Source organism: Taudactylus pleione, unplaced genomic scaffold, assembly GCF_031769625.1.
Source record: "Taudactylus pleione unplaced genomic scaffold, aTauple2 ptg000400l, whole genome shotgun sequence".
Taxonomy (NCBI): Eukaryota; Metazoa; Chordata; class Amphibia; order Anura; family Myobatrachidae; genus Taudactylus; species Taudactylus pleione.
Window position 1 is genome coordinate 1120887 of NW_028284802.1, and position 24645 is coordinate 1145531.

General features: G+C 46.2%; 1 protein-coding gene across 1 annotated transcript; it reads left to right on the forward strand.

Annotated features, from left to right (window-relative positions):
- The first annotated feature begins 9 nt into the window (after positions 1–9).
- On the forward strand, positions 10–24641 carry PFDN6 (prefoldin subunit 6). The gene is made up of 5 exons (XM_088446618.1): positions 10–131; positions 5020–5083; positions 11266–11336; positions 21990–22114; positions 24340–24641. The coding sequence occupies exons 2-5, from the start codon at positions 5020–5022 to the stop codon at positions 24458–24460; spliced, it is 381 nt and encodes a 126-aa protein (XP_088302744.1). The 5' UTR covers positions 10–131; the 3' UTR covers positions 24461–24641.
- Positions 24642–24645: the final 4 nt, after the last annotated feature.

The following is a 24645-nucleotide window of genomic DNA, read 5'->3' on the forward strand; positions in this document are numbered from 1 at the left end:
GTAAGCCCTATGTCCGCGTAACTGGGTGAGGGCGGAAGCTCTGTCTCTATGGTAACGGCTGATAGCGGAAGACGGGTTTTGCTTCCGGGTGAGAGGTGTACGGGCTGCACGTTTCCTGGCACAGAGACACGGTAATGAGTGTGCGATGTGTCTGTACCGGGGTATACTACCCGTCACTGGCCGCACAGCGGGGCAGGTGTATGAGGCTCTCGAGAGTTATCAAGCGGAGAGATAAACGACCTTATGTTACAGGCTGTGTTTGATAAATGGCAGTTGGGAGCTGATTGGTTGGTCGTTTATCTCTCTGCACTATAAATCCCTTCCCAGAGCTTCATACATCTACCCCAGGATGCCGTACAGCAGGGGTCTTCAACCTTGGCCCTGCAGCTGCTGTGGAACTACACATCCCAGCATGCACTGCCAACTTTTTGATATAACAGCATGCTAAACTATGGCAGTGCATGCTGGGATGTGTAGTTCCACAGCAGCTGCAGGGCCAAGGTTGAAGACCCCTGCTTACAGGCTGCTATGGGGCTGGAGTGACATGCTGATACTTGTAGTTCCACGACAGCTGGAGTGTGTGTGTGTGTATATATATATATATTCAGAACTGATACAGAGCGCTAATTAATACAATAGTCTAAAACCCTGTGTATTAAGGTGCATAGCAACTGAAGTGTATATGTGTGTGTATGTGCATATGTGTGTGTATATATTAGAATAAGTACAAAGACCTTAGTGTGCTATAAGTGCAAATTACAATATAAGGTGCAATCAGTACATATGTAAATAAGTGTAATTGAAAGTGCAAAACAATACAATAGCCATGTATATCAATGAAAAGTAGGGATGTGCAGGCTCGGATAGGTTCGAGTTTGCACGTGGAGTTCGGATTTTTCCCTCCAAAAAAACGGAACTCAGAACGAGGCAAAACGTCATCTTACATGGACGAACATCATCATTCCTGGACAAAAGACCAGGAATGATGATGTTCGTCCATGTAAGATGACGTTTTGCCTCGTTCTGAGTTCCGTTTTTTTGGAGGGAAAAATCCGAACTCCACGTGCAAACTCGAACCTATCCGAGCCTGCACATCCCTAATGAAAAGTGATACCAAAATATATAAAAACTCTTTAAAACTAGCTATGAGAATATAAGGAAAGGGGTTTTATTTAGAACACAGACCTGACCCTAAATACATAGGGCAGTATACATAACACATCCATTAAAAAACATACACATAGGCCCGTATTCAATTTGAGTAGAAAGGCCAGACTTTTTCGGCTGCTGGACTTTTTGCCTCCTTCGCCTGTTTTCCAGGCGGAGAAATATCGCGCGTATGCCCGCTATTCCCCGTATTCAATTCCAAAGTAGGCGAAATCGGGAACAGGCGAAACTCTGGCGAAAAAATACGGGAATTTTCAGGAAATAATTGTAGGACCCTCCTAAAGATGTCCAGACCTGGGGGATCACTATGGGTACCCCCATTTTTGCCTGCAAAAGAAAGTCGGGTTTTTAAATGGCTGCGGCAGGTGTTTTTTTTCCCGACTTTGCAGAAGAGCACTTAGCTTTTTTTTTTCGATTTTAAAAGTGGTCCCATCAAATTTGGGGTACCTGAAAATGGGTGCTAGCAAATTTTTAAGTCCCTAAACAAATTTTTTTAAAAATTCTACAAAAAAGCACCTGCCGCTAATAGCCCCGCGCCCTGTGCTTTATGTATAGCCCCGCGCCCTGTGCTTTATGTATAGCCCCGCGCCCTGTGCTTTATGTATAGCCCCGCGCCCTGTGCTTTATGTATAGCCCCGCGCCCTGTGCTTTATGTATAGCCCCGCGCCCTGTGCTTTATGTATAGCCCCGCGCTTTATGTATTGCCCCGTGCCCTGTGCTTTATGTATTGCCCCACACCCATGCCAAAGCAGACTCTTCCCGGGAATTGGACTCATCTGAAATGAAAGAATAATTTTCCATACAAGTGAAATAGGAACGGTAAAAAAGGGAAAAGCTGAAACTTTGTATCAGTAAACAGGGATTACATCAATTTAAATCTCAAAAAAACTTTTTTACACGTTGTCATTATGGGGTATTGTTTGTAGAATTTTGAGGACAAAAATTAATTTATTCCATTGTGGAATAAGACTGTAACATAACAAAATGTGGAATAAGTGAAGCGCTGTGAATACTTTCCGGATGCACTGTATATGTTTAATTTTATTTTAATTTTCCGGAGACCAATCCTTAGTATCAAGAACCAAGTCTAAACAACAACATTTTTTTCTTCCTGAAAATTTGAGGTAAACCTGAGGCTAAACTCATTTTTGTTTAAATAATTTACAAATTCTATGAATTCCCATTCCAAATCATTACATCATCTATACACCTCTTATAGAGTTTTATATTTTCTCTATAAGGGTTCTCACTGTAAATATATTCATCTTCCCAGGTTCCTACAAATAAATTAGCCAGACTCGGTGCAAAAGGGGTCCCCATCGTGGTCCCACACCGCTGATTATAATACACACTTTTAAACTCAAAATTATTACTTTTCTAAATACGTCCCTAGTGTTCACTCTAGCTCCGGCGGCAGGCAGGGCGCCGGAGCTATAGAGGGCAACCTTATGCGCACGCGCCCAAAAAGGGGGCATGGTCATGAAAAGGGGGCGTGTCTATAAGACGTGTCCCCTTTTCGTCATACTTGGGGGCGTGCCCGGCGCTTACGGACACGCCGGGCAGCCCCCAAGCGCTGCAGAAAGGGAGAATAGACGCCGGGCGCATGCGCCCGGCGTCTATTCTCCGGCGGTGACCGGGACACCGCATGTTTCTCCATCCGCGGGACACTGCGTCCCGCGGGTGAGAACGGCACCCGCAGGCTGTGAGGGCAGGGCGCTTTTTGCCCTCTTCCTGGAGGGCAGAGTGCTTTTTGCCCTCCAGGAGGAAGGCAGGGCGCCGCGCCCCGCTAAAACAGCCAAGCGGGAACGCTACGTCCCCACGGCTGAGAGACCTTGTTCATGAGGGCTATCTGAATATAAAGATTCTGCATCAAGGAAGATAAATATTTCTACTTCAGGGTCCATAGGGTATCCACAGGATACCTTGGGGTATAGGCGATGCGGCAGCAGCACGGGCACCACAGAGTTAAAACTTCAGCCTCCCAGGATGCACTGGGGTCCCTCCTCTATACCACACCCCCCAGCCAAGGCCATCAGTTTTTTCGGTGCCCGGCCAGGAGTCGGAGCACATGTAGCAGAGTGGGGCTGTTACAGCCTCTGAAGACTGCCAAAAGCAGCTGTGGCTGCACATCTAGAGCAGTACAGCATGGACAGTCTGTACAGACGTCCATGCTGTCGCTCCTTCACCCCGCCGGTACCAGAACACCGGTACCGATCCGGGGATGCTGGTGGGGGTCTGGGGTCACGGCTAGCGGTGACCCCGGACCACCCGGACTGTGGCTGGATCTAAGGGGACCAGGTAAGCGGCGGGTCCCGCCGGAAGACACAGTCCTCCGTCCCCAGGCAGGGGGCTCCCTGGGGACTGGCTTGCGAGTGGAGCCAGGTATTAACCTGTGCTTCCACAAGCCCCAGAAACAGCGGGCCCCGACTGAGCGGAAAACGTCCGGCGTCCCTGGGGTTAAATGCATGCGTCCCCTCCCTTAAAAGGATACTGCTTTGGGACATCCCCAAGGTATCCTGTGGATACCCTATGGACCCTGAAGTAGAAAATATGATATGGTAAGAACTTACCCTTGTTATCTCTATTTCTACGAAGTCCATAGGGTTCCACAGGACTCCCGCCCTGTCGCACCTGTACTGCAGATGGGCTTTAATCTGGTCACCGGTTTCTCCGTCTCCTATTAGTGAGAATGTGATTCTTCTGTGTTCCAGACTTTCTTCTCTCTCTCTTTGTTCTCCTCCTCCGGCCTATGGCTTGTTACAAAACTGATGGCCTTGGCTGGGGGGTGGGGTATAGAGGAGGGACCCCAGTGCATCCTGGGAGGCTGAAGTTTTAACTCTGTGGTGCCCGTGCTGCTGCTGCATCGCCTATACTCCAAGGTATCCTGTGGAACCCTATGGACTTCGTAGAAATAGAGATAACAAGGGTAATTTCTTACCATATCTCATATTATTTACAGTGAAAACCCTTATAGAAAAAATATAAAACTAGATAAGAGCTTTATAGCTGATGTTATCGAAAAAAAATTAGGAAATAAGCTTATAAACCACCAACCACACTGTCGAAACGCACGGGCAGTCCCATAGATCATGGAACAAAGTACCAACAGCACCACAGTTACACCAGCAGAACAAGGAGGCCAAATTGCATGAAGTGTATCTGGAGTAACCCTTCGGCTTTGTCAGAGTGCCTGTGCGGTTCAGGCATTTCGACGTGGTGTTGGCGGTTTTGTACATGATTTCCCATTCGGGTAGCGAGAGGGAACTAGTGTTCATTCTAGGTCCGGTTCTGGTCCTAAATAGACGTACTGCTGCATGCGCCGTACGCATGCCCGAAAAGGGTATGGCCATGAGAAATGGGGGGTGTCTTTAAGAGCACCCCCATTTCATCACACTTGGGGACGTGCCCGGCACTTACGGACGTGCCGGTCTGTGCCCCCAAGGGCACCTATCTCAATGAATAGATACCGGCCGCATGCCCCCGGCGTCCTTTCACAGGAGGGGACTGCTGCCCTGCTATTTGCCCCACCCGCGGTACACTGGCTGTTTAGGGTGCTGCCAAGGGGTGGCCGTACGCATTCTGCCTTTTAGAGATCGGGCAGGGTACAGTGCCCCGCTAAAACAGCCTAGCGGGAACGTTAGAAACTTTTACAGATCAGATTCCCTCTGTAACTGAGACCTAAACTTCTGGGTTAAAATACTTCTTATAATTCTACCCAGCACAGTAAGTAAGTCCTGTAGTTTCAAGATCTGTAACTGATGTTAGAATAACATCTATCAGTATCCCATGCGTTCATAAAAATAACACTAAAATTAGGTATATTATGTTTTTTGTTTTTATATATATTTATAGATGGCAGCACAATTACAGGAGAAGCTGCAGGCTGAGGTCACCAAGTACCAGCAAGTCCAGAAAGGTAAGATATACACAGACGTTAATGATGGAGATACTAGCGTTCCCGCTAGGCTGTTTTAGCGGGGCACGGCGCCCTGCCCTCCAGGAGGAGGGCAAAAAGCGCCCTGCCCTCACAGCCTGCGGGAGCCGTTCTCACCCGCGGGGCGCAGTGTCCTGCGGGTGGAGAAACATGCGGTGACCCGGTCACCGCTGGAGAATAGACGCCATGTGCATGCGCCCGGCATCTATTCTCCCTGTCTGCAGGGCTTGGGGGCTGCCCGGCGTGTCCGTAAGTGCCGGGCACGCCCCCAAGAGTGACGAAAAGGGGACGCGTCTTATAGACATGCCCCCTTTTCCGATGACCACGCCCCCTTCTCGGACGCGCGCGCCTAAGGCGCGCGCGGGCATGCCCTCTCTAGCTCCGGCACCCTGCCTCCCGCCGGAGCTAGAAGGAACACTAGAGATACGTTATATCATTTTCTCACAGATGGTTAGTATTTACATAGATCTATTGCCTTTGTTATTATGATTAGACGTACTAGGTCCTCCTCGTACCGCCACAACAGGTATCACCTCCATGGCTCAGACTCGTTATTCCAGCTCATCCCACAGATGCTCCTCGGATTGAGATCTGGGCAATTCGGAGGCCAAGTCAAAACTTTGAACTCTGCCATCAGGGAGTACCGTTGCCATGTAGGGGTGTACTCGGTCTGTAGTAATGTTTAGGTAGGTGGTACGTGTCAAAGTAACATCCACATAAATGGGGCGTGGCCACGGAGAGCATGCTGTGGCGCAGGTTCTGGTGCGCTCTCTGGACCCTACTATCCGGCTTGCATATCCTGAACGCTCCCCCGGGATCCAAAACCGGTGTATGGCTGGCGGAGTGTGAAATGACTGCAGTGTGCGGCGCTGGGGAGGAAACGAGGGCTGACTTACCCGGCAGCAGGCTGATTGTAAAAGACGCGGCTGGCCTGATCACGTGCGCCGCCGGCGCCATTTTCCTTACAGGGCAGAGTCCTGCAGCGGCTCCTGAGAGACGGGAGGTGATACTCCCTGGCGGCTTGTGCCGGAGCTGTGGCATACCCAGCACGTTCATGGTCCGCTCAGCTCTCCTATCTATAATACAGGGCTGTGACTCCTGGTGTGTTATTTGCAGCCCCAGCCTCTTCTACATTTAATCAACTGGCAGCAGCTATTACTATCAAGGTGCCTGTCTGCGTCTCATCTATAAAGTATTATCACAAAGCGGTGTCACCTATACTCATTCCTATATCTTCTATATTCTGCTATATACAGTATTAATCAGTCAGCTCCTCCCCTATATACCCTCATGATGGGGAAGAATTCAGCTGCTGTGACTAAACTGGAAAAGTTCTCCAGAGTACATCCTGCCCAGTCCACTTACTGCGGCACAGCGAGGCGATTCCCCTTCTACATCCCCTGTGGAGTCAATAACCTCGGCTGCGTCCTCTGACGCTGCGCTTCAACGTGTTTTTGAGGCATTGATGGCTTGTGAGACTAGGTTGTCAGAAAAGATTGGGAAAGTACAATCTGACCTCTCAATTATACACCATGACCTGCAGTGTGTGCGTGAGAGAGTTAGCGAGGTGGAGACTCGCACTTCCACTTTGGAGGACATAGTGGCACGTTTGGGCGTCCGCGTTGATTCTATGGATTCCCAGCTTGTCTCTATACAGAGGAAAATGTCCGACATGGAGGGACGCCTAAGGCGTAATAATGTCCGTTTTGTGGGGTTGCCAGAGAAGGAGGAGGGAACCAATCCTGAAAAATGGCTGTCTGATACGTTCGTATGTACCTCTTTCTCATCTTATTTTACAATTGAGAGAGCTCATCGGATGCGATTTAGACCCCTGCCACCTGGGGCGCCGCCACGTACTCTAATAGCGACGTTCTTACACTTCCACGATCGAGACTCTGTTCTTCGACTGGTCCGCACTAACGGCCCTTTACAATGGAACGGGACTCGCGTCTCCGTATTTCGCAATGGAAATACAAAAAGACAGGGCCCAATTTCTCCCGATTAAAAAACGTCTATGTGATCTTAATATTTCATACGCCATGATATACCCATCCAAGCTTCGAGTTATTGCTGATCGGGAGACCAAATTCTTCTCGACTCTGAGGGAAGCGGCACTGTGGCTGGACCGCCGCAGACCAGCCAGGGAAGCACTGGTTAATGATTGATATCCTGGTTGTTTTTTTTTCTTTGATCTTGAGTTATATTAATTATATGTAGTTACAAGAATACTGCATATTGTATTTCCGTTATAGCGTTTTGTTTTTTGCTCTACCGATATTGTTTTTGTGTAGATGAATCAGTATATATAAATAAGGGCTTGCTGCTGCTAATGTTACATATCTATAGATATATTCATAATTACAGTATGTATAGTGGGTAACATTCCGTTTTATATGGGTAAATCAGCATATGTTTTTGTTTTGTTTTTCTGCTGGATAGACACCGGTTAATTTCTACTGCATTTTTTTAACGATGTGTCTGTGTTCCCGGGGAAAGACTCCGTGTTCGGAGGCCTACATGTGATTGTTCTTTAGTCATTATATATTTTGCTCCATTTACTTCGAGTAAGTATGGTAATATATTAGCGTATTGCCTAGTTTAGTTTAATAGAGTGGGATAGGGGGTTCAGGTACAAGGTATGCCTAGGTTGGGTGTGGTATACAGGGTGGGGAGAGTTTTAGGGGCGGGGCCCCTACCAGTCGTATGGGATAGTTTGTTTATTGTTTTCTTTTCAAATATAGTGGTTTCCTTCTCTTTTGTGTGGTGTCATGAACGCACTTTCCATATGCTCTCATGGTTGTTTAGATTTTGTTACTTCAAATAACAGCTTCACAAAATGTTAATATTCTTCCTTGGAACGTGAGAGGCTTAAATGATACGGTTAAGAGATCGTTGGTGTTCAGACAGGTAAAAAAATATGCTTCAGATATAATTTGTCTAATGGAGACTCACTTGACTGGTGGGAGATTGTTGTCGCTGAGGAAACCGTGGATAGGATGGACATATCACTCTTCACATACCTCGGCGTCAAGGGATGTGTCTATTTTAGTGTGCAAATCTGTCCAGTTTTATTTAGAAAGGGTGCAGTGTGATGTCTGGGGTAGATATGTATTCTTAAAATGTAAAATTAATTCTATGTCACGCACGGGTTCAGGTGCAGAGTTGGAGGCGGAGTGGAAAGAATTTTTTGAATTGAACAGTGGTACTGCATCTGTCGCAGTTATATGGGTCGCCTTTAAGTCATTTTTAAGAGGTCCTTTGATTCGTAGGGTGGCTGGGTTGAAGTCTTTCTATAAAAAAAGCCGGAAATTGATCTGGAGGCCTCTTGTAAATCTTTGGAGTTAGCCTATATGGTGTGATGCCCAAAAATTATGGAAGGATTGTTTGATGGACAAACCACAATACAAGATTCTGTTTAAATCACATGTACAATATGCATCAGGTGATAGACCCGGTTCATATCTAGCTAACCTGGCTCGTATCGAACAAAAGTCATCCAATACAGTGGTAAAATTAGTTGAATATGTACGTACCCCAGATGTTGTGGGGCAATTCTTTAAATATTACCATGACCTATACAAATCTAGGCTGGTCTATACCCAACCGGAAGTGCGTGAATATTTATCTACTGTATCACTCCCGACACTCTCCTCGGAGGCAAGGGACTCTCTTGATTCTCCACTGTCACAAGAGGAAATAGAAGTGGCCCTAAACTCGTTTCCAAATGGTAAAGCCCCTGGCTTAGATGGGAGCCCCCTTGAGGTATACAAAAAACATAAAAACATATTTGTTCCTCAATTACTAGAGCTCTTTAATCAAATTTACATAAACAATACACTGCCAGAGTCTATGTCTGAGGCATTAATAATTGTCTTCCCTAAATCAGGTAAAGATACCACTAGGACTGACTCTTATAGACCTATGTCATTACTCCCTACAGATGTAAAAATCCTGGCAAAAATATTAGCCTCCAGGATTAACCGGGTCATAACCCAACTGATTCATCCTGATCAGACAGGCTTTATTCCCGGTAAGTCCACGGCAGTAAATCTACGGCGGTTATTCACACACTTACAGATAAAACGTGGGGACCCACAAACCTCCGTTATTGTGTCACTGGATGGCGCTAAGGCGTTCGATTCAATTGAGTGGATATTTCTTTGGGAGACCATGGAACGTTTTGGTATTGGCCCGGGTTATATTAAGTGGGTAAAGCTGTTATATAAGGACCCTGTGGCGAGAGTGTCAGTGAACGGATTTATTTCCACATCATTTTCACTCCATAGGGGAACGAGGCAGGGATGTCCCCTGTCACCCGTTCTCTTTGCTATGGCAATCGAGCCCTTAGCTTGCATGGTTAGAGCTCATTCTGACATTCACGGGTTTCAGCTAGGATCAAGGGTAGATAAAATTGTGCTGTATGCGGATGACATACTATTACTTATCACGCAATATGTTACCTCTAAGCCTAAGGCTCTTGAAGTTTTTGATTTATTTGGGAAATACTCTGGTTTATTGATTAACTGGGATAAATCATGTATCCTACCCTTTAGGGGGACTTGTCACAATGATCCTATTATTAATCTTCCTCTAAAATGGGTGAACTCCTTTAAATATTTAGGAATATGGATCTTCAATATCCCTCAACAATATCTGCCATTGAATATGTTGCCGCAAATTGAATATCTTAAGTCTCGTGTCCCAATTTGGAGTAAACTGCCACTAACTAACGGGAAGAGTAAATCTAGTTAAAATGGTTCTCCAACCTAAACTCCTGTACATTCTCTATCCCTCTCTGTGTATATCCTTCAGAAATTTTTTAGACCGATTGATGGCCTTTTATCTTCACTAATCTGGGCCAACAAAAGGGTCAGGATCAAATTGGATACTTTAACTAGACCTCGTGATTTTGGAGGCTTGTCATTACCCCTTTTTAAATTTTATTATTTTGCTGCACAATTATTGGATTTAAAAAAACAAAACAAAAAAAACATCCACACAAATGCCAGGACCCAAAGATTCCCAGCAGAACATTCTCAAGAGCGTCACACTGCCTCCGCCGGCTTGTCTTCTTCCCATAGTGCATCCTGGTGCCATCTTTCCCCCTTGGTAAACGACGCGTGGTGCAAAAGAAAATGTGATTCTTCAGACCAGGCTGCCTTCTTCCATTGCCCCATGGTCCAGTTCTGACACTCACGTGCCCATTGTAGGCATTTTCGGTGTTGGACAGAGATCAGCATATAGGCACTCTGACACTGTGTGTTCTGCCGCATATCGATCATAGCCAGCATTACGTTTATCAGCTACAGCAGCTCTTCTATGGGATTGCACCAGGCAGTCTGTTTGGCCTTCACTCCCTACGCGCATCAGTGAGCCTCGAGCGCCCATGACCCTGTCATCTGTTCACCGGGTTGCTCTTCCTTTGAAGAATGACATCATTCAGGGAGTGGATTTTTTTCTCTCCAGCGCTCTGTAGCTGCTGCTAATATCTTTCATCGTTTGCCGCATATAAACTGCACGATATTGCTAATATCGTACAGCTATATGTGATAATTGTGATAATTGACCAACATGTTGGAGAGATGATAGATGCGATTTATGGACCGCGGGAGTGCGCATCTATCATTGTTCAGGGCTTATCCATTAGCAGATATAATGAACTATATATCGTTCATTCGTTCATTTTATCTGCTAATGGATAGGCCCCTTTCAGTTAACAGAGCACCCAGCGGGAATGCACATATAAACTCCACACAGACAGGGCCCTGGTTGGAATTGAAGTCATGATCCCAGCACTGTGAGGCAGCAATGAAACTTTCATGCAGGCAGCTCATTTATATAAAAAAAACATTTATTTGGTTTCTATAATCGGACAGAAGGGAAGAATATAAACTTAATATATTTATTTACAATAGCGAATGTGTATATAACTAGGTGAACACGTGTCTGTGTGTGTTCCGTTGGGGTTTCACCACCTATTTCCTGGACAGTTGTTCGCCTCTCCTCGCTAATGAGCTGCACTGTTTTGGTTCTCGTTGAATTGATCCCACTGACAATTGGACAATTAGTAGAAGTAGATCTAAGATGCTTCTTGGCCTGGTTCTCACCTCCGGGTCTCTTGCTCCCTCTGTTTAACTTGGAAGCTTTTTATTTTCTTGCCACAGATATCAGCAACAGTATGTCTTCCCGACAGAAGCTAGAAGCTCAGCTCACGGAAAACAACATTGTGAAAGAGGTGAGTCTGTGACTGTATATTTACTAAGGGGCAGGTTTTCAAGGGTTTTGTCCGAGGGATTTAACACTGCGATATTACAACAAGAACACTCATGGCTCTGGTCACGTATTAGTAAATATACCCTAATGTGTTCCTTCTGGACGGGGGCTTTAATCCTGTCATACGTGCACCTCCGCGCTCTAGAATATGTTGGTGCTGTATTAAATAACATTACCTGGGTACTGATAATTGATAATGTGTAACAAGAAAAGCTTTGAACTTATGTCCTTGTAGACGTATTCTGCTTAGACTATGGGTCTCTGTAACGCTCGGGAAAATACCCCTCTGCCAGCTGGATCTCGGCAGGGACCTGCGATGGGTGCTGATAAAGTCCTGTCACTTTGTATTGTGCTCAGGGAATGAGTTATTCATGTTCATTTTGCCTTATTTGTGTTCATTTTTCCTTTTATAATGCTGCTCAGAATCAATAACATCCAGCTGAATTGGGTCTGTGAAATCCCGGCCATTTTAATTGAATCAACACAATTGGAAAGCAGCGGAAATGAGCTGTGCAGGAAATCCTACTATAGAAAGACGTCCACTCAGATTAGTTTCTCCCATATGAAACCCTGATCCCCTCCAGTGGGAGTCTTGTACCTTACAGTCACTGCTGGTAGGAAATGAGGGCCCATCACAGGTACTGGGGAGAGGTGGAGCTGATTGGTCAACTACCACAGCAAACCAATCTCCACTTCTACTGCTCACTTCCTATTGATGACGATTTCACCTCTCCAGCACCTGCGGAGCTCATGGGGCGACTTCTGCTTCTGTGTAAGTAATTGTAGTGTAGAAGGAAAAGAGAAATGCAGGTGCACACTCTAAACACTAGGGATACCGATGATCCAAATGTTTATAATAAACTTCAATAATTAACATAGTTTTTTAAGTGAGGTTCCTAGCACATGTTTGCCCACCTACCACCTCACGGTGAACCACATAAGGTGGGTCCATAACATCCCTAATACTGACATAGTAAATGAATGTAATGTATGTGTGTATTTAAGGCACATTTGACGGTGAAACCCCTCCTTTTGGGCTAGCACTCCTCCCAGGTGATTTGAATTGGTATAGGTCCTTTACCTTACAGTACACACATTTAAATGGGCTCTATGAGAGGTAAGTCCAAGATAAATGTATTTAATGTGTCAGTATTGGGGATGTTAGGGATCCCGGTGCTACAGGGCTACACACCAAGCACCAGACTTCTGGCCCGGACCCCTCCTACTGCCCAAGAGTAGAGCTTTCTCTTCCAGCTCTTCTTTGTGCTCTTTGGGCCCACTGTGTGCCAGCAAGACTTACCATCAACAGGGCTCTCCCCCCTTCCCTTTCCCGGACTGCCTGCCACCGGCTCTCCCACAGGCAGCGCACCAACTGGATCCTAATCCCTGGGATTTGTTCCCATTCATAGCTCAGCTACTCTCTGTAAATGTCCTTCTCCTGGCTACAGAGGGATTCCAGCGCCATCTAGTGAGTATTCTGAGAATTCCACCTGTAGGTCCTTTACAACACAGCTTTCATCATTTTGCTACCTGTCCATTCGTGTAGCACCGTCTCATTTAGCACTATTAATGGCTTGACCACACCCCCATCTCCACGCCATGACCTGACCGTCCCCACACATAAGTGTAATCCCTACCGTTCTGACCTTATGTCATGATGTGATGGCCATTTTGTCCTCTCTTCGTTCTGCTTGGTTTAATACTTATTGTGCGCCACTTCAATGGGGAACAGCAGAAAGTCTTCCTAGAAAAAAAGCTGTGAAGGCTCCGTGTGACGACTCCACGCAACCAAGCCTCTTCAGGTTCCTGACTACTGACATCGATACCTCCCAGACACTGCGCACCCCAACTACTTTGTCTCACCTGCTAGATAGTGTGGACCAAATGGCCTCATCTTCCTGCTCTGGCACTGCTAGGGGTCAGGAAAACCCAATTGGGATTATATCCTGGATCAGATCTGCTCTCTGCTGACTAGACGGGACCTTCTCACTAAACAGGATTTTTTTGAGCTAGATTAAAGGCTCAGGGACACAGTAAAGGTGCAGATAGCCACCCTATAAGCGGACATACCGAAGTGGCATTACACCACCGTCTCTGCACATAGTAGGGAGCTCCAGGCCGTGTCGTCTTCATCCCCATACTGTCAGGGAGGAGATCCTCAGCAAGGCCAGGAAACTGGAAGCGATCACATTCAATGGTACCGGAATTCACGTGTTTCCTGTCCTCTCCTGGAACCGCTTTCCAACAATGTCCCCTCAGGCCACTTACTGATCTCCTAAAGCAAAATGACACTAAATTCCTTTGGGGCTTCCTGCTTTGTATACCAGCCTCCCGCCATGGTCGCTTTCTCGTGAACGTTGGCAGCCAGCACGGTGGGGCAAGCGCAGCTCCACATCTACCAGTTCGATGGCACCCCTGATCTGAGTCACTGGAGGCATGGACTTTCCCATTTCTTCAAGTATCTTCCAGGTTCGTCTTCCTACGAACCCGTTTAAGCTTAGCCCATTCGGTTATCCTAAATCCCTAGGAGTTGCTATTTTAGTATCCCATCTGTTGCCCCATAAGGATATCTCCCACCACATCTTAGAAGAGTTCCTTAAATGCAGGATCTTTAGCCAGCCATACACTTTCACTAACCTGGACGCTCTGAATGTTGTTGCACTTCCTTGAACCACTGAGAGAGGGGTCCTTGGAGGTTGGCAGTGATTTTAATTGGCCTTTGGACCTTGTTCTAGATTGCTTCTCCGCTACCTCTCGTTTCCCACTCTGCCACCACCATAGAGTGCGTCAACATTGACATGATTACCAGTTGGTTGATGCCAGAAGGTTGCACCATCCCTAAGACTGAGACTATACCTTCTACTCTCCACCGCGCTCCTCATACTCTAGAGTTTATTATTTCCCTTATATGGGTGGTTCTATTGGTCAAATCAGATGGTCTAACCACACCCCAATCCTGACACTATTGCAGTTACGCTCCGTTCCTCCTAGATACTGGTCAAGGTGGTTTAACAAGCTGAGCTGGGCACTTGTGATAGATGACTATAGGTGTGGGGGGGGGCATGCAAGCATGGCATCATTAACGATCTCTCCAGATTGAGCTGCATGTATAGCTGACTGGGGAGATCGTTAACGACCCGCGGGAGCGCGCATCGCTGGTCGTTCAGACCGTACACACTAGATGATGTGAAGGCTATATCGTTGAACGATATCCTTATCGTTCACTTTTATCGTCTAGTGTGTACGTGGCATTAGGCTACTAGAGCCAGCACATAACCCTGGTTTGTGTGCAAGCACCTATGCAGAATTATCCAAAACTCGGATGGCTCTCAGGAAACTCTACCATGATCAGACAATGTTGGATATGTGTAGACACAAATATTATATATGGGGTAATAAAACAGCAAACACAAGAAAGTGGAAGCTGCTCAAATCAATCTGGCAATACTCTTCAGGTGCATGTAAGGGAGGGGTCATACTAAACACAAAAAAAAAGAAAGGGGGGTGTGCTGGGGGACACCCCCCTGTCTGTTTTCTTTTTTAGTATGACCCCTCCCTTACATGCACCTGAAGAGTATTGCCAGATTGATTTGAGCAGCTTCCACTTTGCTGTTTTGAGAGGCATAGATGGAACCAGCGTTTGGAGGGCATGCTGGTTCTTGCAGTGCTAATTTGAGGTCCAAGGGGTGACTCCCAGGTAAGCTGGCTCTCAATTTAGGTGTATTTCTGTATGTGACTTTACCATGAGGCCTTGCAATAGACAATTACATGGCCCAGAGTGGGGGGTACTGTTATCATGCAGTGTAGGGACCACCAGTATCGGAGAAGCTGTGAAGTTGGCCTGGCGGCTTACCATGCATTTGCAAATGCATGAAACAAATATCTCAGAATTTCTATTACCATATAGTTTTCAATTTTGTTGCAGGTACAATTTAGTGTGCTGGGGGGGGGGGGGGTGTAAACACACCCTTTTCTATTTTTTTTTTTTTTTTTTTTTTTAGGGCTAATAATACAAGCAAGATGCTCGCTAGAGCTCTGCGTGCCCAAAGTTGCCACACTTGTGTCCATTCTCAGCCGAGTAGAGGGTGGACAAAGTGTCTTCACCTTCGGCAATTTTGCGGAGGCTTTTGAAGCTTGCTACATGAACCTTTATAATCAGTGGAAAGACCCTTCCCCTTCGGACGTGAGCTCTCTTCAGGACAAGGTTAGAAAATGACCTTTTATTGATACTCAACCCTTTGCTCTCAAAAGAGGCTTCTCAATATATAGACGCCCCATAAACTATCGAAGAGCTGTAGATGGCTCTCTTCTGCCCCTAGTGGAAACAGCTGGGATCCTGATGAGTTCCCAGTCAGTTACTACAAGACATTTTGGGCCAAATGTAATAGGGTGAGAGTTTAGAAAATGTGAGAGTTTAGCAGTAAACTCTCACATTGGTTGAGTTTTATCTTCAAAATGGGAAAACATCTGAATGAGATTTTAAATCGTGAGAGTTTTTTAAGTCTGAAAAAACATGCAAGTTCGCTCTGTTACTTTGTTTTTGGACTCTATTACATTGGCAAAGTTTAAAAAGTGTCAGAAACTCTCACTTTTCTAAACTCTCACCCTATTACATTTGGCCCTTTGTGCCTAGCTTATGCCTCTTTTTCTAAAGGCCTGCAATACGGTGATGGCGGAAGAAACTTTTTCTCCTCAGTAACATGAGGCTCACCTTTCCATGTTTCCTAAGGAGGGCAAGGACCTGACCCACTGCTCGACCTATGGACCAATCTCGCCCTTAAACGTGGACTTAAAACTTTTTGACAAACTGCTCGCCAGTCGTTTAAGCACCCTTCTTCCACGTCTGAACCAGATGGGATTTGTTATTGGGAGAGAGGCAAAAGACAACACAACCAAAATGATTGATCTTATACATCATGTATAGGCAGGGAACTTCCAGTTGTCCACAGGCTGCATACCTTTTCAAATTCCAAAACTTCAGGGTCACCCTGATGAAAGGGGTTGGGTATGATATCCCAGCTGTCGGGATGCCGCTATTCAGAATACAGACAGCGGCATTCCCGACAGCCAGAATCCTGACACCCATAGCGGTCATTGGTGAGTATATTTCTAACGCTTACCCACCCTTCTCTGTGCCTAACCCTCTCCCTACTGCCTAAACCTAACCTCCCCCTCCCTCCCCAATGCATAACCCTAACTCTCCCCCTAGTGCCTAACACTAACCCAGCTAGCCAATGCTACCCTCCCCCTGCACCCCAATACTTAGGTCGGGATACTTGTGCCGGGATCCCGACCGGTATTAAGATCGTTGGCATCCTGCATGCCGGGATGCCGACTACATCCCCATGGAAAATAATGCTAACTTAGAAACATAGAATCTGACGACAGATAAGAACCACTTGGCCCATCTAGTCCAACTTGTTTCACCATAATTTCTTGCCTTTTTTGGCCAAATTCAAATCCGATTTTCACAAGTGGTCATCATTGAGCCTGTCCTGGCTGGGAAGACTGTCAAAATGAACATCCTGAAGGTTTTATGTCTCTTTCCCAATCCTCGTCTTTTTTTATTATTATTATTTCGGGAACTACAGGGGATGGTTGGGAGATTTGTTTGGGGCGATAAGAGGCAGAGGCTTTGAACTGGAGGTGCTCATGACATTTCAAATCGAAGGAGATCTCCAGCTTACCACTCGGTACAATTGAGGAATAGTCGGCCAGTGTTCCTTCCCGCGTGTTACCGTGGTTGCTCAGGATCCAAAGGCTCCGACATTCTACACTGGATTCTACGCTGCAATGTTGGGCATCTCCCCCAATTTGCCCCTGACTTGTCTCCACCTACTCCCATAGTGTTCAATGCTGACTCCCCCGGCCCCCACACCCCCTTTTCAGGGATTCCACCAACACACCCTTCATCTTGGCCTCCTGATGGTGTGTCCCAACCTCATGGTAGGTTCTAATAGACTGATCTCCTACACTCTCTCTCTACCTTCCCATGCACTCCTTCTGGATCTATCTCCAATTAAGACACTTTATTCACTCCATACCCTGTTATCACTCGCTGCATCGGCCCCTCTCTCTATTTGGGGAATGGTGCTTACCGACGGTGGTCTCCGGTATTTCGTTATACCCATGCTACCGTCTCCTCTGTCACAGTTATGGGAACACAATATAAAATTCTTTCCACCAGTCCCAAGCAGATAATCCCAACTCTCTTTTTGGATCTTTTGTTGGTGTTGTGGCCTCACATTAGGGTACGCACCTTCATAGCTGGTGGCCCCGTACATTGTTGTGGAACTTCTGGCACACAGTGAGGAGACTTTAGGAAAAAAAAAATGCACTGGAACTTTGCTTCCTCTCACCCTTGAGTTTTGGCTCCTAAATTCAATGGATACGCCCATCTCCAAGTTTAAAAAGTCACTGATCAGACACCTTTATGAGCACAGTCAGAGCGGTCATCCCCTGTCTTTGCGATCCACATCTCCTCCATCCGTGTCTCAGGAGGATCTTTACATGACGATGGAGGACCTCACTGCATCATTTATGTTGAAAAACGTATTACCATATGGTATGACTGGTTGAGATTTAAGGAATCTGAAGTCTATACGCAATACCCATCACATACCTCCCTCTGGGGACCGTTCTCTACCCCCCATCGTCGGCTTCTTCAGCGCATACATAATCTCACCCATCTTCTTTACTTCCCGTGATTGACTCTCTATAGGTTTTGCCAATCAGTTGGCAACCCCCCCACCCCAGCCTTCTACCCTCTACCTGAGGCAGAGACCTGCTCCTGTGCTTTCACTTCTTAAACCACATTTGCTTTTGTCACTTTAATGCCCAGGGGGTAGGGTGGTGGTGGGGCATATTTACCCAGTGTTTTGATACTAAAGGCATTGTGCTTTTACATTTTGGGCTTAAACATGGAGGGAAGCAGAGGCTTGCTTAGTAATTAAACCTATAGAAGTTGATGGAAGCATTTTATAGACCATCGTTGCACCTGTCCCCGCAATGTGTTAGAAATGAAGTGATCGCTAATTATGGGTTCAGGGCCCGGATGCACTACTGTCCATACGCGAGCAGCTATGTCCATCTAAGATGCCGTTATCTAGAGGAGCGTAGTAAGTGTGACATTTTAGAAGTCCCCATAGAAACCTATGGCGGCTGCTTTTGTTGTCGAAAATGGAGGGGGCAGTAGCTGCCATCGGCTGCGTTCCCCTGTTCATACATCCAGGGGGATACGTGATATATTTGGGGGGGGGGGGGGGGGAGAGATATCACAAATATTTTATGATAAATATGCCCCCAAATGTTGTGTGTTGGACAGCAGAAATGCAGCGAGCCATTCTTTGCAAAGGATTTTATTAGAAGTCTATGGATACGACTGAATGGGAACTATGGCCCTGATTCAGAGCCGGACGGTCTGATAGCGCTCGCTCTCAATCGGGGCCGTCCCTCCTCCTTTTTGGAGCGGCCTCCTGACCGCGCGCATAGCTGTGGGTAACCACCCACAGCTATAGCGAGCGGCCAAAATGATGGTCGCGATGGTCAAGACCATCGCGACCATCGGGCTTGCGACGAGACCCTGCGGTAGGGTCTCGCTGCCGCAAGCCCTGGAGTGCTTTTGGCTCTCGCCTCCGTCTGGGCAGCCACGCCCCTGGCACGCCAACCAAAGGGGGCGTGCTGTCAATCACCATCGACAGCACGCCCCCTTTGGTGCGAGACCCATAACGACGGCGTGGCCGTCGTTAGTCGGGTCTCGCGCATGCGCACGACGGAGCCGCCTCCGTCATGCGCACTTGGGCAACATTGACCCGCTTGCGAGCGCTCAGCGTCAGGCCCTATATCTGTGTTAGCTGGCCCAGTCGCCAGAAGGTCCTTGTTGTGGCCGGAGTAAGATAAACCTCAATTCTTCCCAACTGCTCAAGAGTAAAATTAATTTAGAAAACCTATTTATAACGACACATTTGGTACAAAAGGTTCCTTGTAGCCCAACCGGTTTCCCAGACCGGCACTTCCTCAGGCACCGTGGTTGGGACGTGTATTCTTTTCCTGACGTCATGCTTGGACCAGCTCCAAGGTCCCTGTAATCGCCTATTACACATGATTTATGTGGTTTATTTGCTGTATTGTGCTGCTTCCTGTCTTTGTTATCCTGGCATACCGTCTGGGCTCACTAACAGGCCGCCCGCTGTGCAGTGATTGTCTGACACATAATTGCCACTCGGCGGATGATTCGTTATACCCCATTTCCAGGTCTCCGCTTCCTGTTATGATTAATAGTTTCTCCTGTGGAAAGATCTTTATTTTAGTGATTTCATGGTGTCTGTACGCTGCTTAATCTCCGGTGTAGGGAATAGTCATAGCAAAAAGGTGTGAAGTCACAGAGAAGGGATTTATAACCCACTTGGGCACACGGGTGTAAAGGACCACTATACCCCCCAAATGAAAAATGTTGCTATCTGACCCATGAAGGTGAAATAGATTGTTGTATAGTGTTACCCTGTGGCAGCTCTGTAGATAGCACCCAGATAAAACTCCTCCCAAAACTGTAGGAACGTGTTCTGATGCTGATCATACAGACGTGTCATTAGTGTGACATCACTACCCTAACCAAACCGCGCCGTATATTCCTCCAAGACAAGACTGCAAATTTGTCGGTTTCTCTGTGCCTGCTCTGTTATAATACTAATTCCCTTCTAATACTGCAGCCAGCTACATGTTTAATGAAGTATACAGGTGCATACACACACGATTTTTTGAACGATTATCGATAACTATATCCTTTATCGTTCACTTTGAGTTAAAACTATGAATGATTATCGTTCATGTTTGTAGTTCAGTCAGACTGAACAACTGAACGATTTTCATTACGGGAATATGCAAAAATCGTTTGTTCAAAAAAAATATCGTTCATTACACTTTAAAAAATCAGACAGATAATCTGACAGAAATCGTTGTGTGTGTGTGTGTATGCAGCTTAATGCTGCCCATCCACTTAACGATGGGGGGGACGGCACGATTATGATGCCGTAGTCTCCTGCGGGGTGAACTGAACATTCAGTGTATGCAGATCAATCATCCCCGAACATGGCAACCTGACGGCTGTCGTCAGGTTGACCGTCATGTTCGGGTGATGATTGATGTTAAAAACGACCAGCGGCTGCGCGCATTGCTGGTCGTTTTTAACATTTTACTGCCTGATTTGTGGGCGATTACCAAGCAATGGAGCGATAACGACCGTAGTTATTGCTCCATCGCTTGGTAGGTTTAATCGCCTAGTGGATGGGCAGCTTAAGTCTCCAGTTAGATTATGTATGTTAATTAGCACAGTAAATACAGTCTGGTATATATTCATGTTAAATAGTAATTTTACTTGCACTTCTATCAGGTGTAGGTAACATGGCTGTTCAGTGCTGGCCTACAGCCCCTAGGATTCATTGCGGGATAGCTTTGTGCCGGGCTATAAAGACAAATTTAATAGATGGTTTCATTATATATACATATATATATATATATATATATATATGTATGTATATATAAATTATGTGGCAGTCTGTGCCAGAAAGACTATTCAGTAGATACATTCTATATAGCAGCGCAAACTGTATTATTAAATCACCATATTTATTAGTAGCACTTATCCTTGTATCTATGCTCATTTCCCTATAGATTGTAAGTTAGCGAGCAGGGCCCTTTTACCTCTAGCTGTTACTACCCAGTCTTCTTCTATTACTGTTTGTTCCTTATTGTGAAGCGCAGTAGAGTATGCCGTTGCTATAAGTAACAGTTAATAAATAAATGCTACAGACTGAATAGCCAGGGCTATGCCTCTGCCACCCTACAGACAGGGTCTGATTCAGAGCCGGACGCTATTTGCGGACGGTTGTTCTAAAAAAGGGGCCAGATATTTAAATTGAGCGCTCGCTCTTTGCGGTGTGTTGACGCCTCTATGTCTGAGCGAGCATTCGAAACATGCGCTCGCTATTTTGTAAAGACGCCCCTTTGCCGTTCGCATCACACGTCATCTCCGGTATTTATTAGATTAATCGGGAACATCGAAAGGCATCTGAACTGCTCGCAGTGCTTGTGGTAGGTTTTACTTACCGCTATCACTGTGAGCAGTTTAGGCTAAAAGACAACCAAGTGACGTGATCGATGATGCTCCTTTACTAATTATGCACACCCATTAAACGCCCTTTTGACCGTTAGGCACGCCTGCGTTCGGATCTCCGCGCCCCCATTTTCAAGCACCTTCCCCTGTTACCACCCACAAACGCCTCATTCTGTCACTCAAATTAGCAGCCCCTCGCTGTTTTAAGAGCGCACGATTTCCGACCGCAATTAGTTTTGCGCATGACCCATACACATGCGCAGTTGTGCGAACATCGCTCAGAGCAGCCGCTTACGAGCGGCTCTGAATCAGGGCCTCAGTACCTAATTGGTGAATGGAGTATTATGTATGTTCCCTATTGTGAAGCGCAGCAGAATATGCCGTTGCTATAAGTAACTGTTAATAAATAAATGCTACAGACTGAATAGCCAGGGGTATGCCTCTGGCCATCCTACAGACTCAGTACCTAATTGGTGAATGGAGTATTATGTTTGTGCCCTGCAGGAGCTGGCTCTGCTGGATGACAGTAACACAGTGTATAAGCTTATCGGACCAGTGCTGGTGAAACAAGATTTAGAAGAAGCAAAGTCCACGGTTGACAAGAGACTGCAGTATATAAATGGAGAGATGTGAGTAGCGGACACACATAATAATGTCATCTGTTTAGTGGTTTTCCAGTCTCAGAAGCAGACAAATCTCAGGTACACATCTCCAAATTATTAATAATATATATAAATGCAATAAAATTTTGCAATCAATAGAGGTTTTTAGCATATTCATGGCCAAGGTTATGGGCCTACCCACCATATCCAGATAACCTCTTTCGGGTAGGTCCCTAACATACTAGGGTTCAAATCCAGAGCGCAGGACACCCCCAAACCGGCCCAGCTAAGCTGCCCCAGGGCACCAGCATAGTAAGAAAAGTGCAGTGTAAAGAGATGGTTAGGAGCAGCTGCATATAAAGAATGAAAATAAAAAAGTGAAGTACATATATATTAAACACACAGTGAAGGGTTAAAATGTGTTATAAAGGAAAATGTGTTATAATGCGGTGCTCTGAGACAGATCAACCAAAGCAATCCAGGGGGACCCACGCCCCAAAAATGAACCAAAGTTGCACTACAGTATATAACTTGTAGGACTTACCTAGAATTGTGCCTAATACAGTGTGCATATACATTACCATACTCCATGCTTTTAAACCAATAAGGAAGGGTGCTAATCCAGACCTAGGGTGTCTCCTTTCCCTCAGGTGTGCAGTAAAGCACTTTAAATGGAGTTATATGGGAAAGATTCCTGGACCGCACATATATATATATATATATATATATATATATATATATATATATATATATATATATATATATATGCTACCTGATGAGACTAACCCTTCACTGTGTGTTTAATATACATGTACTTCACTTTATTTTCATTCTTTATATGCAGCTGCTCCTTACTATCGCTGTACACTGCACTTTTCTTACTATGGTGGTGCCCTGGGGCGGCTTGGCTGGGCCGGTTTTGGGGGCTCCTGCGCTCTGGATTTGAACCCTAGTATGTTAGGGACCTACCCGAAAGAGGTTACCTGGATATGGTGGGTAGGCCCATAACCTTGGCCATGATTATGCTAAAAACCTCTATTGATTGCAAAATTGTATTGCATTTATATATATTATTAATAATTTGGAGATGTGCACCTGAGATTCGTCTGTTTCTGTGCCTGCAATTAATCTCATCAGGTAGCACCTCCCAGTATATATATAGTCAGGTTGTGCAGTCCAGAAATCTTTCCCATATACTGGTTTTCCAGTCTGTCTTGTGTTGTATTACGCAAAAAAGGAGAATCTGCCGCCGCTTTTGTGGGTACTGTCTTGGCGTCCAGTCATTCATTTACTTTTATTTAACCAATTAATGCTAATTCCATCTGTGACTCTAATTACTCACCCATACTGTTTCCATGGTTACGTTTGTTGGGAAGTAAGTTCTGTTAATGGCCTATCTAGAAACAGTGGCCCTGATTCAGAGCCGGACGCTCTGACCAGAGCGCTCGCTCTGAATCAGGGCCGTCCTAGTTAAATTTGGAGCGGCCTTTTGGACGCTCGCATAGCTGTGGGTTACCACCCACAGCTTATGCGCGCGTCCATGATGATGGTCGCGATGGTCAAGACCATCGGGCTTGCGACGAGACCCTGCGGTAGGGTCTCGCTTCCGCAAGCCCTGGAGTGATTTTGGCTCTATTAGCCAAAATCGCTCCCACTGGTGATGTCAGTGGGGCCGACCCCAGACGGTAGGCGTTCCCATGGGAACGCCTACCGTCTGGCAGCCACGCCCACCAAAGGGGCGTGCTGTCACTCACCATCGACAGCACGCCCCCTTTGGCGCGAGACCAGGAGCGACAGCTTGGTTGTCACTATCCGGGTCTCGCGCATGCGCACGATGGAGCTCCCTCCGTCGTGCGCATGCGCATTTGTGTACCATCAACCCGCTTGCGAGCGTCCTGCGCTCGCGAGCGGGTCTCAATGAGACCATGTGTCTTTCTGAGACTTCAACAGGAGCTTGCAGACAAAATTCTATTTCAGGTGCCAGACGCTATTCTAGTTACTAGCATGGTGAATGGAAGGTATTTGTGGAGAACTAATTATCCGCTTTTATAAAAATATTGTCTGTGTGCAGAGGATAAAAATTCAGATGTTAATATTTTAAATTGTATCCTGGGAGTTGCTGAAAATGATCATTGGGCCTGAAAAGTTTGACAGGGCCCTGTCTGTATAACGGATGTTGCGTGTGTAATCTATATGTACATATACATCTATTAAATGATGCTCATCCTTCTCTTGTTTGTGTTTGGCCTTAGCAAGCGGTATGAGACTCTGCTGAAGGACATGGAACAGCAGTCAGAACAGCAGCGCGCTTCCCTTACCAAACTCCAGCAAGAATACCAGCGAGTGCAGGGCAAGGGGCCGGTGAAGGCCTGAGGCGGGAACCCCTACGTACCACTATTTATGTACTGGTGAGGGAGGACCCTGCCCCGGCATCAACCAAACATTTCCATAGCGGCTATTGGGCTCCTGGTTCTATAGGACATCAAAGCTCAACCGGCGTCCTCACTCTGCCTGATTGTATTATACATATATGCTATTAAACATGCTAATTACACGCT